At 39.4% G+C, this 18,829-nt stretch overlaps 1 protein-coding gene across 1 annotated transcript in view; it reads left to right on the top strand.

Annotated features, from left to right (window-relative positions):
- PEAK1 (pseudopodium enriched atypical kinase 1) overlaps window positions 1–18,829 on the top strand; it is a 168,223-nt gene that overhangs the window by 124,338 nt on the left and 25,056 nt on the right. The window contains exon 4 of the mRNA XM_052659771.1: window positions 77–270. Coding sequence (XP_052515731.1) covers window positions 77–270 — 194 coding nt within the window. The remainder of the gene's footprint in view (window positions 1–76; window positions 271–18,829) is intronic.

Genomic DNA, 18,829 nt, shown 5'->3' with positions numbered 1-18,829 from the left:
AGTATGTGCCTTCCATAAATCTAAATCTTAGTAGAGACCTTTGAAGCCAGTGTGGTGATGGTCTGATCTGTTTCAGTCACGTGACCCACGAAGTGACAGACGATTTTTCTCCTCGGGATCCAAGAACTGTTGTTGTGAAGCAAGATGGCGGGGGCGGCACTTCAGTCACACCAGCATTGCACCTACCTGAACTGGAAAGAGAAGAGGAAAAAGAAGACATTTCAGATCCTATGGACCTGAATCCCTGTAGTGCAACATACAGCAATTTAGGTAAGTGCAAATGTCATATAAGTACTATTTATTTATTTATTTATTTTCACAGCAGTGCTATTTATTTATTTATTTATTTATTTATTTTTACTTTATTTTACTTTACAATGCTGTATTGGCTTTGGCATACATTGACATGAATCCGCCACGGGTGTACATGAGCTCCCAAACCTGAACCCCCCTCCCATCTCCCACCCCACATCATCTCTCTGGATCATCCCCGTGCACCAACCCCAAGCATCCTGCATCCTGCATCAAACATAGACTGGCAATTCGTTTCTTACATGATAGTATACATGTTTCAATGCCATTCTCCCAAATCATCCCACCCTCTCCCTCTCCCTCAGAGTCCAAAAGTCTGCTCTACACATCTGTGTACAATGGAGTACACAGCCATTAAAAAGAATACATTTGAATCAGTTCTAATGATATGGATGAAACTGGAGCCAATTATACAGAGTGAAGTAAGCCAGAAAGAAAAACACCAATACAGTATACTAACACATATATATGGAATTTAAAAAGATGGTAATGATGACCCTGTATGCGAGACAGCAATATAAGTAGTATTTAAACTTCACCTTTTTATGTACCAGCCAAATGCCATTATTTCCCTAGCGAGATGATTTTTATTGTTCCATGGTGTGAAAGTTGGAAATTGGAGTTATAAATTTTAACTTACATCAGAAAAAGTCGTATGTTTAATATGTACTAGGCATGTATTAAACACATTACTATGAGTTCTGTGCCATGCACTAAGAGTTTAACATGGTCCCTGCCGTGAGAGACTCACCTGGCGGGAGAGAGATTAGTTATTGACTTCAGTATAATAGGATAAGTGCAGTGATAGAGAATACACACAGAATATTTTTTGTATTACATTGGGGAGAGTGTCAAAAGATGCCTTCCTGGAGATACTTCCTTATTGAGCTGATTGACAGAGGGAGAGAAGAGCGTTCCAACCAGTGGCAGCAACCTGAGCAAAAGGAGATGTGAAACAGCTTGGAACATGTGGACATCACAGCCATTTAACGTAGCTGAAGTGTGCACTGGAGAGTTAGACAAGGCTGTGCATTTCAGGCTAAAACCTAAGTTTTGGGGTTTTGGCTGTTTGTGGTATTGAATTATTAAAAGGTTTTAAGCAGAGGAATGACATGACTAGATTTGTGGTTTAGAACATCCACGGCAGTCTGCCATGTGAGGGTGGATTAGAGGTGAATTATTTGGTAGCAGAAAATCTGGTAGTTGGGTACTATTGCAGGACCACAGAAAAGGATGAGAAAGAAAGGCCTCAACTAAGATAATGAGAAGGGGAACAGTGGACAGATTTAAGAGATATTTGAGAGGTAAAATACCCTGGTAGTTACCTGGATGTGAATGATATAAAGAATCTATAATATATCCCAGATTTCTTACTTGGTGCTAGTGGACTCAAAGAGGTAAGATCCCAATTATTGGAGGTGTTTAGGCAGAGCCTGAGGGATCATCTTTCAGAGATGCAGTGAAGGAGAATCCTGCACTACAAAGAGGGTTGAACTAAGTTATCTCTAATGTACCTGTTAATGCAAAGATTCTTCCACTTTGAAATCATCTTCACTCTTCTTTCTTGAGTGCCCAGTGACTTCTGATCACACTTTCCCCCTTCCTTGAGTGTCACAGAGTTTCCTTCCTTCTGAAAAGCAAAGCCTGGGGCTGGACAAGGACTTCTTAGTACTCTCCTCCCACGAAGTCAGGAGAGCTGAGTAGCATGAGCTCGACTGCCACGTGCACGGCACTAGTGAGATTCTTGTGGGCTACTGGCCAATTCTTCTATCTAGTTTCTCACCTCCTTTCTTTGTCTTTTTTCTCTAGCAGGTTCTTGTAAGGAAAAATCATTCTAAGATCAGCTAGTATACTTGGAAATAAGGGCATCTTAAGAAGACCGAAAGGTTAGATAAAACTAGGCGAAATGCTCTACTGTGTCCTTTCGGGAAACTCAAATCATAACAACCCACATGCAGCTGAAAATGCATTCCATAAGGAGAAGACTTCCATTCTAAGTTCCCGAAGTATTCTGTGATTTGTGGTTGGGGGAGAGTACACTCTTTCAGTTTACCCAAGCAACCATCTTGGATACCATCTTCTAGTGGGAATAGATTTTATAGTCACAGAGCTTAGTAAACTTTTCCCTTTCTTTTACATTTTATGAAACATATTAAAAAAATGAGAATTTTATTTTTTATTTACTATATACCCTCAGCATATATATCAGGAATTACAGTTCAGACCTTCTTACTGCACCAAAATTTCTTTCATGATGTCCTCAGTAAATATATGCAAACTTTTACTGATTGTATGTTATCTTATGGAATCTTTTCTTTAAAAATATCCATTAGCCCACATCAGTTAAAGTTAACTATTTTACCTTATTATCTTCTCAGTTATATAGACTTTTAGAAAAATAGAGCATTACTTTCATGAATATGCCAAGTGCCTTACATATATTAACTCATTTAATCCTCACAACAACCTTGGGAGTTATTATCTCCATTTTTCAGATGAAGAAAGTACATCAGAGTATATTACTCATAGAACCAGTAAGGACTGAATCAAGATTGGAACCCAGTTTGTCTATATTACTAGACTAAAATGAGTGTAAACACTAAATTCTTGAAAGATGCTGAAAGGCTGCAAGTGTTTCCATTTTTAAGTCATCTGCTTTGAGAGACAAACTTTAAGACATTTTTTGTAAAAGATTTGATTAGAGTACAAAAATACTAAGTTACAGATGCCCCATCAGAAAAATAACTTTCTTTCTACCTGTTGCTTTACTTTTAAAAGTATGTGATGCTTATAAAATGTTGCCTAGCCTTCCTTAAGTACTTAAGTGGCAATGCTTGACTCCATAGGATATGGTACATGGTTTTACTATGTAAGTACAATAATAACTGAATAATAGATAGAGTTGGCTCCATCAGTTCTACAAACTGGTAGGGTTTTTGTTGTTGTTGTTGTTGTTGTTGTTGTGTTGGTATTGCAAGTTTTCCTAATGTAACAGTATTTTAGGTGGCATCTGGAACTTACCTTTTTTAATATTTTCAGTAAGTCATTTGCATGAAGTTTTAAACTATCCCTTGGAGTAATTTCTTAGGATTTAATGCCTTGATAGCTTTAAAGAAAAAAAAGAACTTATGTGTTTTAAGACCAAAAGGAAACAAAACTTCTTAATGTAATAACTTCACATCCTTTTAAAGATTCTAGAATCACTCCCCAAACACATTCTTTCTTTCTTGTTTTTTCCTTCTTTCTTAGTCTTCTTCTTTAAAAAAAAAAAAAAATGAATCAGAGAACATATGATCTGATGTAAGAAACTGACAGAGGGAAGTTAAGGATTACTGTAATGTTTTGCTGTGGAATTTATTTCTGAAAACTGCATTGTTAAAAGTAGGCTTAGGAAGCAGTGTTGTGTTTGGTTTTTTTTTTTTTTCTTAGTAGGAAAAAACATAGGTTTGGGGGAATCAGACAAATTTGGGCTCTTATGACAGCTGTATCGCTGCCTGCCTGCATGACTGTGGGTCAGTTATTTACCATCCTTGAGCTTCAATTTCCTCATCTGACATGAGAGAATTAGTAGCATCTGCTTTGTAGGGCTGATGGCAAAAGAAGTGCTTGGTTCATAGAAGAGCTTAATAATTGTCAAGTTCCCTTATTTCTACCCCAAAATATACTGCTGCTTTCATTTGTCAATATGTTTGATGTGCTAGCCAGAAAATGTAGAATAAAGTAGAAATAATCTTAAATGTTTGTTAGAAATGTTGACTAAACGGAGCAACAAAATGTAAGTCCAAAAAGCTGTGAGCTGCCTGTGCAACTGATGACTGAGAGAGTGAAACGTAATGAGGAGACAGGACCCCCAAGGTGGCCAGCAGGCACCAGAGGAGATATGACAGAAAACAGCAATGTACTGTGACAGGCCCAGTGCCCCAAGGTCTGCTAGTTGTGGCGAAACAGAGGGACAGGCAGACAGAGAAGGAAAAATATCGTATAACATCCCTTATATGTGGAATCTAAAAAGAAATGATACAAATGAACTTATTTACAAAACAGAAACAGACTTAGAGAATGAGCTTCCGGTTGCCAGAGGGTAGGGATGAATGGGGGAAAGGGTAATTTGGGAGTCTGGAATGGACACCTTCACATGCTGTATTTAAAGTGGATAACGAACAAGGACCTGCTGTTTAACACATGGATTCTACTCAGTGTTATTTGGCAGCCTGGATGGGAGGGGAGTTTGGGGGAGAATGGATACACGTATATATATGGGTGAGCCCCTTTGCTATACTCAAAAAGCTTAAAAAAAAACAAAAGGGACATGGTTTGAACTTGTTTTGTACTTCTCACATTTCTTAGATAGTTCTGAAAACTAATAAGTCAAACAACAACAACAACAACAACGAAAAAGTGGACTGGAGTAGGCCTTGATTGTTGTTGTTGATGTTTAGTCACTAAGTCATGTCCAACTGTTTTGTGACCCCATGGACTGTAGCCCACCAGGCTCCTCCGTCCATGGGATTTCCCAGGCAAGAACACTGGAGTGGGTTGCCATTTCCTTCTCCAGGGGATCTTCCTGACCCAGGGATTGAACCCGTGTCTCCTGCATTGGCAGGCAGTTTCTTTACCAGAGTCACCTGGGAAGCCCAGGCCCTGATTACCCTACTTCAGACTCTCCCCCTAGACCTCCACCCTTGGGACAGCTTCCTTTCTCCACGGTTGTATAACAAGAACTGTTGTGCTTCAACCATTCCTACAAAAAGCTACTGACTTATGCAAACCGTTCATTTGTTTTTTCGTCTCAGAGATCCTTCTCCAGGATTAATTCAGCTGCCTTTTTTTCTCCTTAACATAAATAAAGCAACCTTTATTTTGTTTATAACTGGGTTAATTATTAGATTTTAGAGCTTTACTGTACAGTATGGTAGCCCCTAGCCACAGATGGCTATTTAAAATTAAATTCATTAAAATATAGATAAAAATTCAGTTCCTCAGTCTCATAACAACATTTCCAGTGCTCAATAGCCACATGTGGCTAGTAGTTACTGTATTCAGCATGCGGATACAGAACGTTTTTATCTTCACAGGAAGTTTGACTGGACAGCACTGATTTAAAGAATTTGTTATTTTGCGGATCTGTATTGTGTTCTGCAGGCACAAAAATCATGATTGGCTTTTATGCACTCGACAGGTCCTTAGGGAGGTTGCCCTTGCAAAGTGATGGTTTTCCTCTGGGTGACAGTGACATGAGCTCACTGAACACACTCTGATCTATAACACCTGAATACCCCAAGCTGACTTTAGCAGGGCATCTGCCATTCAGAATGATTTCCTGAAGAAGTGATAGAGAGTTTTTTTTTAATCAGACCTTCAACATTTCCACCATGTTTCTTATATCTATCTCAGAGTGTCTAGAAGAATTATCACTACATTTTTATGTGGCGCACTTGGCTTCTTTATCAGCCCACTAAAATCAGGAGCTTGTAATGACTTCTACTCTGCTGGAAATTAGTTGGTGACTTTAGCTCTCCTTCGCTCACTTTGTAGCCAAGTACTCTAGACATTACTTTTTTAGGGAGATCCTCCCAGTCTCCCTTTACCGGACAGAGTGTGGCCTGTTCCTCCTCCTTTGTGCCTACAACCTAACACATTATCTAAAACACACAGAAGGTGCTAGGAACACGTTTGAATGAATGTGTCAAAAATGACTTGGCATTTGATTTTGTAAGATTCATGTTATAGAAATTGAGCTCTCCTGAGGAAAGTTCATATAGGAAAATTTCAAGTCCTAGTTTATATGTTCCATTTATCAGCTAGCTCTTTTTTCTAAAATGAGACTCAAGCAGGGGTTTCCCAGTTAAGGAATTATGTAAGCCGTACCTCAGTTTGGGGCTTCTCTGATAGCTTAGTTGGTAAAGAATCTACCTGCAATGCTGGAGACCCCGGTTCAATTCCTGGGTCAGGAAGATCCACTGGAGATGGGATAGGCTACCCAATCCTGTATTCTTGGGCTTCCCTTGTGGCTCAGCTGGTAAAGAATCCGCCTGCAATGCAGGAGACCTGGGTTTGATCCCTGGGTTGGGAATATCCCCTGGAGAAGGGAAAGACTACCCACTCCAGTACTCTGGTCTGGAGAATTCCATGGACTGTATAGTCCATGGGGTCGAAAAGAGTTGGACATGACTAAGCAACTTTCACTTTCATGCCTCAGTTTCCTTTCCATGTGAAACTGTTCATGTTCCTCATCTGACTTACCTAGACCATCTTCTTAAGGCTGCACCTATCAAACACTGAAAGAAAACACTTAAAAGGCTTCTATCCCCAGAAATTCCTTTGGCAATGTATTGACCATCAGTGTGAAATTTTAAAGGTTAGTTATACTTAAAGGAACGTCATTGCATCGCCAGCCTTGTGGTACATGCGTGCCTGCTCAGTAGCTCAGTTGTGTCCAACTCTTTGTGACTTCATGGACTGTAGCCCACCAGGCTCCTCTGTTCATGGAATTTTCCAGGCAAGAATACTGGGGTGGGTTGCCATTTCCTACTCCACTTGATGTTGTAATTATGGAGTAATGTCATCATAAATGGCAGCTTTAAAAAAAATCATTCTGAGGAATATATTACCATTCATTCATTTATTCAACTAATAATTATTGAGGCATAACAAATAATTCTGTGGGCCAGACATTATGCCACATAATACAAAGTTAATTATTTGAACCAAAGATTAAAGAATTGCACATTTTTAGATTATCTGGATATTTTTTTAAAAGTGAGAGTGACAGCTTTGAACATTTGTTTGTGCATTTGTTGTACTTCCTAAAAATGTAATTATCTCTATTTAAAAAGAACCATAGGCTGTGTTCCTATCTTTTAAGTTGGCTGCATTCACAATTTAAAAATAGTTTCCCATGTGTACTGGAATTTGTTGGCAGAGTACAATATTTAAATTACATAGATAACTTACCCCCAAATAAATAATCTCTTGTTCTTGGAGAGGTTCTCACTAATGCAAGCTTTAAAAAACTGAGTCTGTCAGCTGCTACACCACTGACATTCTTTTAAAGTGGTCCTTGCACCACATTATTTGAAGCGAAGCCTGAGCCTGAAGTGATCTTGAAGCTTTGTTTTATCATTTGGCATGAAGTTGATGTCCCCTGTGGTTTGCCAGCTGGTGCCTACATTTAACGGTGCTGGAACCTAGCACAGTGGTCATGCCCAGGTAGCTTAGGACCCTTCCTCCTAAGCTGCTGAGGCCTCCTGCCAGGGGGTCATGCAATGAGTGCTGGAGCCAGTCGAGGAGGGGCCGCTCATCTGACAAGGCTGGTGTCCAGTGTGTGTGGCATCTATTTCCAGTGCCCCTTTCCCAGTTTAGTGATGACCATCTCTTCTGTTGTCCTCTCCCTTCCTGTTCTCATCAGTGTTGTTTGTCATGAGCCCTGGGAAAAGATTCAGGATGAAGCCTGAAATTACAGTTTAAGTAGAAAAATATATTCCACTTATTTTGGCTTTAGCACTTTCATTTGCTGAGTGCCAGCCGTCTCCTGGGAACCAGGCGAGGCACTGGGAATACTAGTGCATATTTAAAGGGTCAATGAAAGCCCCTGCCTGGGATGGTCTCAGAGAAGGTCACTAGTTTTAAGCTCAAAAGAGTAGCTATTTGCCAGACTAACAACAAGGGAGAACATTCCACGCAGAAGGAAGAGTATGCGCAAAGGCCTGAAGCTTGATAGAAAAATGAATGGTTAACTACAAGTACTTAATTAAAGGTAGCTGAAGTGCAGAGTGAAGGAGGCAGAGTTGGCAAAATGGGGCAGAGTGGAAAAGCAGGGCCAAATCATAAATGGTATGTATGTATCACAATGAGTGTATCTTTTCCGACAGGAGATGGAGAGCCGCGTGATCAGGATTTCTTAAAGATCATTCTGGAAGCTACTTACAGGATGACTGGAGGCAGGGAGACTGACCAGGAGACCATGACATTCCTGTCTTACTGGGATAAGGAGCTAATTGTACTCATAAACACACTGTCTCTGTCTAAATGGGTCATTCTTAAGTGCCTTTAATCCCTGGCACCCTGAGATGATAGTCATTGTCAGGTTTTAAGCAGACATTTGTTGTGATTTTTCCCAAGTGTGTCTTCAAATGATGGTGCCTTCCAGTAGATCTCTATAGATGTAATTATTATTTTGAGTTTTTCACTGTATAATCATCTTTAAAATGTTGATGTTTAGAGATAATAGCTTTCTTATTTCTTTTCTATTGTTAAACCAATTGTCTAAGTTTTTAGAGCCCATATCAATTATTTTCCTTCCTGGGGAGTTTTAAACATCCTTTTTGCTTCTTTGAAGTAGTGTCAGTAAATTATTGCTTTTTAATCCATCTTTCATCATTTGCTTTTCAGAAAGTGATATAAGGCCTTATTTTTCTGTCTGAAGACATTTTTAAGTGAAGAAGAAGTATAAAGATAGAGTTTAGAAAGGAAAAGAAAAGGAAGGAAAAAGAAAGGAACGTAGGGATTGAGCATGATTTAGTCAAACATATTTGTCCAAAAGAACATTTTAGTCTATAGCAAGGCAAGATTTAGAACACATTCTTCTTTGTTTTTTTTTTTTCTGTTTAGAGAGCTGGCATGCCACAAAAATGTAGAGTATGTGATGTGATATCAAGCCTGCTGAAAGCTGAGCTTAGTGTCTGGTCCCAGAGGCTTGAGAAGAATGTACAGGATTAAAAGTTTAAAATAAAAACAGCTAAGATACCAAGCTTTTAAAACATTGACCCAAATGATTGGAATTCAGTTAGGAGAACTTGTTCTTCTCAGAAGAAAAAAAAAAACTTAGGACACTTTCAGACTTGGGCAAGTGCCTTGACCTTGCCTGGGCTGTAAAATGTTCACGGTTTCATTTGGAATGCAAATGTTTCTGATTCCCATGTGGAAATCTTAGCTCCCAGGAGATCATGTCCCACTGTTTGGAGAGAGAAGCCACTATTAATTATCTTTATTTCCTTGCTGCCTTGGCTGCCCATTTTCATTTTGGAATGATGACCAACTCTGTTGACACCGTCTTTCAGTCTGGCAGCTGTTTCCTGCACACCTGCTGCGTGTCTCACACAGCACCAGAGGTTCCAAAGGAATGTAAAAAAAAAAAAAAATACACACAATATAAAAAGCTAAAAATGCTATCATAAAGTGAAAAGTGGTAAGAGAACACAGAGGAAGAAGTGATGGCTCCCAACTTGGGGGTGGGGACTAGAGAGGAGGGGTGGCTTCAGAAGAGATGGGGCTCCCTTGGTGGCTCAGATGGGAAAGAGTCTGTCTGTACCATCGGAAGATCCCCTGGAGGAGGGCATGGCAACTCACTCCAGTGTTCTTGCCTGGAGAATCTCCATGGACAGAGAAGCCTGGTGGGCTGCAGTCCATGGGGTCACAAAGAGTCAGACACGACCGAGTGCCTAACACTTTCACTTTCACTTTAGGATGGAAGAACACCTTTTTACTAAGGCAGAGGTACAGAAGTAAAAACAGGGAACCTATTAAAAGAATAGGAATTAAGTGATTCTTATGGGAGGTTTGATGAGAAATAGTGGCAGATAAGACTGATAGCCTTGCCCAACTTCCTGAAGAGTTCGGACTTTATTCTGCAGGTGGTGGGAAGTGGCATGATCAGCCCTCTTGCACCTCCTCTGATAAGCGTGCAAGAGCTGCTGATGGTGTTAGACCTTGCCTCACCTGTCAGTTCTGAGGTCATTTAAAAGAAAAGGAAAAAGAAAGCACTTTTGGAATCCTTCATTCTTTCTGTTTTCAAGACTGTTCTTATTTAGAAAAAAATGGAAAGAAAATGGCCATCCCATAAAGATTCTCACGGGAAGGAATGAGAATAGGTTCATGTTCTAGGTTTTGTTTTTTGTTCATTATTAATTCATTCCTTCCATTCCCCCCTCAGCCAGACTCTTTGCTTTGTCCTGGGCTATAAATGAGCCAAGTATCTGCCCTCAATGATTACACCCATGGGGAATTCATATAGGGACACAAGTCAAGTATTCTAAGTGCTTAAGACAGAAATGTTCACATAATACATCTGAGGTCCCCAGGAAGGAGAGGTCAATTTTGCAATTTTGAAGTGGAGTAAGAAACATTCCTCAGAGGCAGAACGTTTAAAGATGAGTGGAGAGAGAAACCATTCCTGGAAGAGGGTCAATAAGAGAACAGACACAGAGCATGAAGTAGCCAAGAGTGCTGGAGAAACCACAAGCAGTTTGGTAGCTCCGATTTAGGACACGCGGGAAAATGCTGTGAGAGAAACAGAACAACCAGGGCTGGGTCAGAAGAGGCTTTCTTTCTGTGCTGCAGCCACAAAACTGCATCCTCGGGACCAAGTCCAAATTCTCAAGGACAGAACTTTTGAAGTACAGGAGGAATGCCATGATCAGACTTGGTGTTTGAATAAAGTCTCTAATGGTTTGTGTGGTGAAGGAAGAAAAACTGGAGACAGTGGTTTCAGAAGACTGCCACAGTAGTCAGGCCAGGAAGATAAGCTGCTGGTGTAGTTCACCGCTTCTAACCTCCTGCATCTTCTGAGTCAGCAAATGGAAAATGAAGATTTGTTACAAAGCCTATTTCTGTCATCTTGTAAATAAACTATAGTTCTGACTTCACACATTAGCTGAGGCAAAATAGGGCTGGGACAGCACCAGGAGGGAGGCCTCACCATCACAGGAAGCGTTCAATAAATGCCAAGCCCCTACATCTTTTGTGATGTTAAGAGCACAGATTAACGGGAAGATATGACTGAAAACTGAATTTATGATGATTTCTAAGACTGAATTGTTGATTTGCTTTAATATTTAGATACAACTTATATACCATAAAATTCACCCTTTTTGAGTGTACAGTTCAATGAGTTTTAGTTTATTAATAGAATTATACAACCACTTTTCAGGTACCCTATCTATCATATCTAGTCCCTTAAATCTATCTCTCACTTCCACTGTATAATCATAGGGATTTGATTTAGGTCATACCTGAATGGTCTAGTTGTTTTCCCTACTTTCTTCAATTTCAGTCTGAATTTGGCAATAAGGAGTTCATAATCTGAGCCACAGTCAGCTCCTGGTCTTGTTTTTGTTGACTGTATAGAGATTCTGCATCTTTGGCTGCAAAGAATATAATCAGTCTGATTTCGGTGTTAACCATCTGGTGATGTCCATGTGTAGAGTCTTCTCTTGTGTTGTTGGAAGAGGGCGTTTGCTATGACCAGTGCATTTTCCTGGCACAATTGCACTCATCTCACACGCTAGTAAAGTAATGCTCAAAATTCTCCAAGCCAGGCTTCAGCAATACATGAACCATGAACTTCCTGATGTTCAAGCTGGTTTTAGAAAAGGCAGAGGAACCAGAGATCAAATTGCCAACATCCTCTGGATCATCGAAAAAGCAAGAGAGTTCCAGAAAAACATCTATTTCTGCTTTATTGGCTATGCCAAAGCCTTTGACTGTGTGGATCACAATAAACTGTGGAAAATTCTGAAAGAGATGGGAATACCAGAGCACCTGACCTGCTTCTTGAGAAATCTATATGCCTGTCAGGAAGCAGCAGTTAGAACTGGACATGGAAAAACAGACTGGTTCCAAATAGGAAAAGGAGGACATCAAGGTTGTATACTGTCACTGTGCTTATTTAACTTATATGCAGAGGACATCATGAGAACTCTGGGCTGGAAGAAGCACAAGCTGGAATCAAGATTGCTGGGAAAAATATCAATAACCTCAGATATTCAGATGACACCACCCTTATGACAGAAAGCAAAGAGGAACTAAAAAGCCTCTTGATGAAAGTGAAAGAGGAGAGTGAAAAAGTTGGCTTAAAGCTCAACATTCAGAAAATGAAGATCATGGCATCCAGTCCCATCACTTCATGGGAAATAGATGGGGAAACAGTGGAAACAGTGTCAGACTTTATTTTTCTGGGTTCCAAAATCACTGCAGATGGTGACTGCAGCCATGAAATTAAAAGACACTTACTCCTTGGAAGAAAAGTTATGACCAACCTAGATAGCATATTCAAAAGCAGAGACATTACTTTGCCGACTAAGGTCCGTCTAGTCAAGGCTATGGTTTTTCCTGTGGTCATGTATGGATGTGAGAGTTGGACTGTGAAGAAGGCTGAGCACCGAAGAATTGATGCTTTTGAACTGTGGTGTTGGAGAAGACTCTTGAGAGTCCCTTGGACTGCAAGGAGATCCAATCAGTCCATCCTAAAGGAGACCAGCCCTGGGATTTCTCTGGAGGGAATGATGCTGAAGCTGTAACTCCAGTACTTTGGTCACCTCATGAGAAGAGTTAACTCATTGGAAAAGACTCTGATGCTGGGAGGGATTGGGGGCCGAAGAAGAAGGGGACGACCAAGGATGAGATGGCTGGATGTCATCACTGACTCGATGGACATGAGTCTGAGTGAACTCCAGGATTTGGTGATGGACAGGGAGGCCTGGCGTGCTGCGATTCATGGGGTCGCAAAGAGTCAGACACGACTGAGCGACTGAACTGAACTGACTGATACAACCAGTGCTGCTGCTGCTGCAGCTAAGTCGCTTCAGTCGTGTCCAACTCTGTGAGACCCCATAGACGGTAGCCCACCAGGCTTCCCCGTCCCTGGGATTCTCCAGGCAAGAACACTGGAGTGGATTGCCATTTCCTTCTCCAGTGCATGAAAGTGAAAAGTGAAAAGTGAAAGTGAAGTCACTCAGTCGTGTCCGACTCTTTGTGACCCCATGGACTGCAGCCTACCAGGCTCCTCCACCCATGGGATTTTCCAGGCAAGCATACTGGAGTGGGGTGCCATTGCCTTCTCCATACAACCACTACCAGTATCTAATTCCAAAACATTTTCATCACCCCAAACACAATTGTTGCTATTTAGTGGCTAAGTGTTGTCTGACTCTTTTGCAACCCTGTGGACTGTACCCTGCCAGGTTCCTCTGTCCATTGGATTTCCCAGGCAAGAATTCTGGAGTGTGTTACCCATACCCTTCTCCAGAGGATCTTCCCAACCCAGGGATTGAACCTGCCCCTCCTACTCTGGCAGGTGGATTCTTTACCATTGAGCCACCTGGGAAGCCTGCCCCAAACAGAAATCCATTAACAGTTGTTTCCATTCTCCCTTTCCCCTGGCTGTGGCAACCACTAATTTGCTTTCTATCTCTATGGATTTATGTGTTTCTAAATATATCATATGATATATGGTCTTCTATTACTGGGTTCTCTCACTTAGCATAATGTTTCTAAGGTTCATACAGATTGTAGCACACATCAGGGCTTAATTTCTTTTATGGCTGAATAATATGAAGGACAAGCTGGAATCAAGATTGCTGGGAGAAATATCAATAACCTCACATATGCAGATGATACCGCCCTTATGGCTGAAAGTGAAGAGGAACTGAAGAGCCTCTTGATAAAGTAAAAGAGGAGAGTGAAAAAGCTGGCTTAAACCTCAACATTCAAAAAATTAAGATCATGGCATCTGATCCCATCACTTCATGGCAAATAGCTTGGGAAACAATGGAAACAGTGAGAGACTATTCTGTTGGGCTCCAAAATCACTGCAGGTGGTGACTGCAGATATGAAATTAAAAGATGCTTGCTCCTTGGGAGAAAAACTATGACCAACACAGACAACATTTTAAAAAGCAGAGGCATTACTTTGCCAACAAAGTTCCATCTAGTCAAAGCTATGGTTTTCCAGTGTTTATGTATGGATGTGAGAGTTGGACTGTAAAGAAGGCTGAGTGCTGAAGAATTGATGCTTTTGAACTGTGGTGTTGGAGAAGACTCTTGAGAGTCCCTTGGACTTCAAGGAGATCAGACTAGTCAATTCTTAAGGAAATCAGTCCTGACTGTTCATTGGAAGGACTGATGCTGAACCTGAAACTCCAATACTTTGGCCACTTAATGCAAAGAACTGACTCATTGGAAAAGACCCTGATGCTAGGAAAGATTGAAGGCAGGAGGAAAGGGGATGACAGAGGATGAGATGGTTGGATGGCATCACCGACTCAATGGACATGAGTTTGAGCAAGCTGTGGAAGTTGGTGATGGACAGGGAAGCTTGGCATGCTGCAGTCCACGGGGACACAAAGAGTCGGACACGACTAAGTGACTGAACTGAACTGAATATTATGTTGTGTGGCTATGCTACATTTTGTTTATCCGTTCATCGGTTGATGCACATCTGAGTTGTTTCCACTTTGGGGCTTTTGTATGCAAATGTTGCCATGAACATTTGCATATAAGTTCTGTGTGGACATATGTTTTCATTTCTCTCAGATATATCCCTAGGATTAGAAATGCTGGATCATGTGTAACTGTTTTACTTTCTGAATAACTAACAAACCATTTTCATGGTTGCACCATTTAGATTCCCGCTAGCAATGTATGAAGGTTTGAATTTCTCCATATCTTTACTGATACTTGTCCATCTATTTTATTAAAGCTAGCTTAGTGGATATAAAGTGATGTCTTGTGGTTTTGGTTTGCATTTACCTAGTGAGAAATGCTGAGCATCTTTATACATGCCTTTTGACTATTTGTATATCTCCTTTGGAGTAATGTCTATGCAGATGCTTTGCCTGCTTTTTTTAAAGAATGTTTATTTAGTTGGCTGCTTTCAGTCTTAGTTGCATAATGTGGGATCGTCTGTTGCAATGCATGGGCTTAGTTGCTCCGTGGCATGTGGGATCTTGGTTCCCCAACCAGGGATTGAACTCACATCCCTTTCATTGCAAGGCAGATTCTCAACCACTGGCCCACCAGAGTCAAAGTCCCACTTTGACCACTTTTAATGGATTCTCTATCTTTTCATTGTTAGAGTTATTGATAAATTCTGGATACAAGTCTCTTATTGGATGTATGATTAGCTTGTGTTCTCTCCTATTCTAAGGGTTATGTTTTCACTTTTTTAAAATTGACCTTTGAAGCACAAAAGTTTTTCATTTTTATGAATTCCAATTTATTGATTTTTGGTTACTTGTGCTGTAGGTATTTTATTTAAGAAATAATTGCCTAGTCTAAAAACTTTACTCCTATGTTTTCTTCTAGGAGTTTGATAGATTTAGTTTTTAACATTTAGATCTTTCATATATTTTGAGTTAATTTTGTGTATACTATAATGTAAGGGTTCAACTTCATTCTTTTGCATGTGGATACCAAGTTGTCCCAGCACCATTTATTGAAAAGTCTCTCTTTCCCTATTGAATTGTCTTGGTATCCTTGTTGAAAATCAGTTAACTGTAAATGTAAGAGTTTATTTCTGGACTCTCAATTCTATTCCATCCACCTGTATTTCTATTCTTATGCTGGCCCCGTAGTTTTTGGTTGTTGTAGTTGTGAAGTACATTTTGAAGTTGGGAAATGTAGGTTCTTTATTCTGTTTTTCAAGATTTGAGTGGGGAGAGGGCCTCCTCTAGATCTTATGTGATTCCATATGAATTTTAGGATTGTTCTGTCAATTTCTGCCAGAAAGCTAGCTGGGGTTTTGATGTGGATGACATTAAATTTTCAGAGGAAAACTTTGAGGAATATTTCCATCTTAACATATGTTCTGATCCATGAACATAAATTTATTTTTATTTATTTAGATCATTTATGTCTTTCATCAAAGTTTTTAGTGCCCAAGTAATTTTAGTGTACAAGTCTTACACTTACTTTGCTAAATATTTTTCTAAATATTTTTTAATGATATTATAAATGCAGTTGTTTTCTTCATTTAACTTTGGGATTATTCATTGCTAGTGTATGGAAATACAGTTGAGTTTTTATATTGATCATAAGTCCTACAATCTTGCTGAACTGGTATATTAGTTCTCATTTTTCTGTGGACTCTTTAGGGTTTCCTGTGTACAAGATTATGTCATCTGTGAATAGAGATAGTTTTATTTCTTTTCCAATCTGGATGTTTTTATTTCTTTTTTTTTTTATTTTTTTTTTTCGTAATTTCCCTGTCTAGGTTCTCCAGTACCATGTAGAATAGAAGAAACAAGAATGGGGATCTTTGTTTTGTTTCTGATCTTAGTCGGGGAAAACCTAGGCTTTTACCATTAAGTACGATTTAGCTCTTGGTTTTTCATAGGCGCCTTGTATCAGAACAAGGATGAGCCCTTCTTTTTCCAGCCTTTTCAGTGTTTTTATCTTGATAAATATTGGATTTTATGAAATTCTTTTTCTTCTCCCATTGAGCTGACCATGTAAGGTTTTTTCCTCCTCTCTTTATTTTATTTACATTATATATGACATGGATTGGTTTTTAGATATTAAACCAACCTTGCATTTCTGGGATAAATCCAAATTTGTTGTGGTGTCTTATCCTTTTTATATGTTGCTTGATTGAGTTTGCTAGTATTTTGTGAGGATTTCTGCATCTAGTAATAAGGGATATTAGTGTATTGGTTTCTTTCTCTTATTTTGTTATATAGGTAATATTGGCCTATCATAGATTTCAAGTTGGTAAGTATTCCTTCCACTTCTATTTACTGGAAAAGTTAATGAAAGATTGGTTTTAATACTTCGTTAAACATTTGGTAGAATTCATCAGTGAAGCCGATATGGTCCTAGACTTTTCTTTGTGGGAATTTCATAAATTTCTAATTCAATATCTTCACTTGATATAGGTACCTATTACAGTTTTGCCTGTTTTTCTCTTTTAGCCCTAAATATTTATTCCTTTAGTCATTCAAGAAATATTTATTAAACATCTATTATAATTAGGCCCTGTTTCTTAACATAAAGGGTACAACAATGAGTAAAACAAATGTCCTGGCCCTCTTAGAGCTTTGCATTCTCATATTCCTTCTCTCTCTCTGTCTCATGCTGTCTGTATATACATATTTTTTTATATGTAATGTAGCTGTATTCTTTGTAAAAGAATATTGCTACATGCCATTTGTGGGGAGAGAGGGTTCTTAGGGTTGCTTATATATTGTCATAGTTTATATAAACTCTTTAAGTGTTCTTGAAGTGGATTGCATGCATGGGAAATGGAGTATAGTGTTATTATAATCACAGTTTATATTGGTGCTTCCCCTTGGCATTGCTACAAGGACATGATATTTAATAAAAACAAACCACCATCCTTATTCATTATCATCCTCAAGACCTTCCAATGACTTCTGCTCAGTCTGATCAGTAGTAACAGCATAGTTTCCTAGGCCTGATATAATAAAGTACCACAGACTGGGGGCTTAAAACAAGAGAAATTTATTCTCCTGTAGTTCTGGCAGCTTGGAGCTGAAATTAAGATGTTACCAAGGCCGTGTTCCCTCTGAGATTCTGGGTAGACTCCTCCCTTATTTCTTCTTAGCATCTGGTGGTGGCCATCAATCCTTAGCATCCCTGGCTTGCAACTGCATTACTCCAAGCAATGCCTCTGTGACGGCATGGTGTTCTCCCTGTGTCTTCATGTGACATTTTCCCCTTCTTATAAGGACACCAGCCGTATTGGACTGAGGCCTACCTTAATGACTTCATTAAGAAGTCATTGGATGCTTGATTAGCTTAACTTGATTACCTCTACAAAGACTATTTTTGAATAAGGTCATATTTAGAAGTACCATAAGTATATTTTAGGGGAGAGGATGTAATTCCACCCATAATAGAGCATTATGCTTTAACTCTGAAATATTGAGTGACTATTTCATTTTAATAACATTACTAATTTTAATAACTTTTATTAAAATTTCATGGTATATTTCTAAGTCTTTAAAAAAAATAATGCCCCATCCTCATTATAAGGCCTGAAGGTATCACTGATTCATACGATACATGTTTTATCTTCTAAGCATAAATTCTGGAAAGGAAACAAAGGTGATTTAGTTCTGTAACTGGAGCTTGTTGTCAGAGAAGTTCAAATGTAGCATCTCCCAAATCACAGTTTATATTCCCCCCCAAACAAAACAGAATCATGTAAGAGTTTGTGGGTGATGTTTGAAACAGCAGTTGCCTGCTCATACACATGGTTTCCCTTACCACAATCTCAGAGATCTTTATACATAGACCAGTTTCAGTGGTGCCAGAAGCCATCTCTGTAGGGAAATGAAATAGCATGGTTTATGAAACTGTGTTTGTTTGTTTTGGATGGAGATACAATACAATATAACTTTGGAACAAAGTTAAAAGAATAGAATAGTATCATCTGAGCACCAATCTAGCGGTCTCATTTGCTAATCCAGCTTGTTTTTAGTAATGCTCCCAAGTATTGCTTTTTAACCTGCAAATGTTATCATCTCTCTTCTGTCACAGTACAGTTCTTTGAGTGTCTGTCACTCCTTAGTACTCTAGTGTGGTGAATACAGCATTCTTGGGGCCAGGAGTGGAGAATCTGGGTTCCTTCTTGAAAACAAAACCCATCGCCCTGTTCCTATGGCAAGGAAATACTGAGACATTGTTCACATTTGTTGCTCCCATTAGGTCTTGAATTCTACCTTTAAATTTAGCTGTTTGTTCTTTGTTTTCTCTTACCGTTTTTGAATTAAGGTGTTGA

The sequence above is a fragment of the Budorcas taxicolor genome, chromosome 21, assembly GCF_023091745.1.
Source record: "Budorcas taxicolor isolate Tak-1 chromosome 21, Takin1.1, whole genome shotgun sequence".
Classification (NCBI taxonomy): Eukaryota; Metazoa; Chordata; class Mammalia; order Artiodactyla; family Bovidae; genus Budorcas; species Budorcas taxicolor.
Note: the sequence above shows the minus strand (reverse complement) of the source record. Positions and strands in the feature narration are given on the sequence as shown.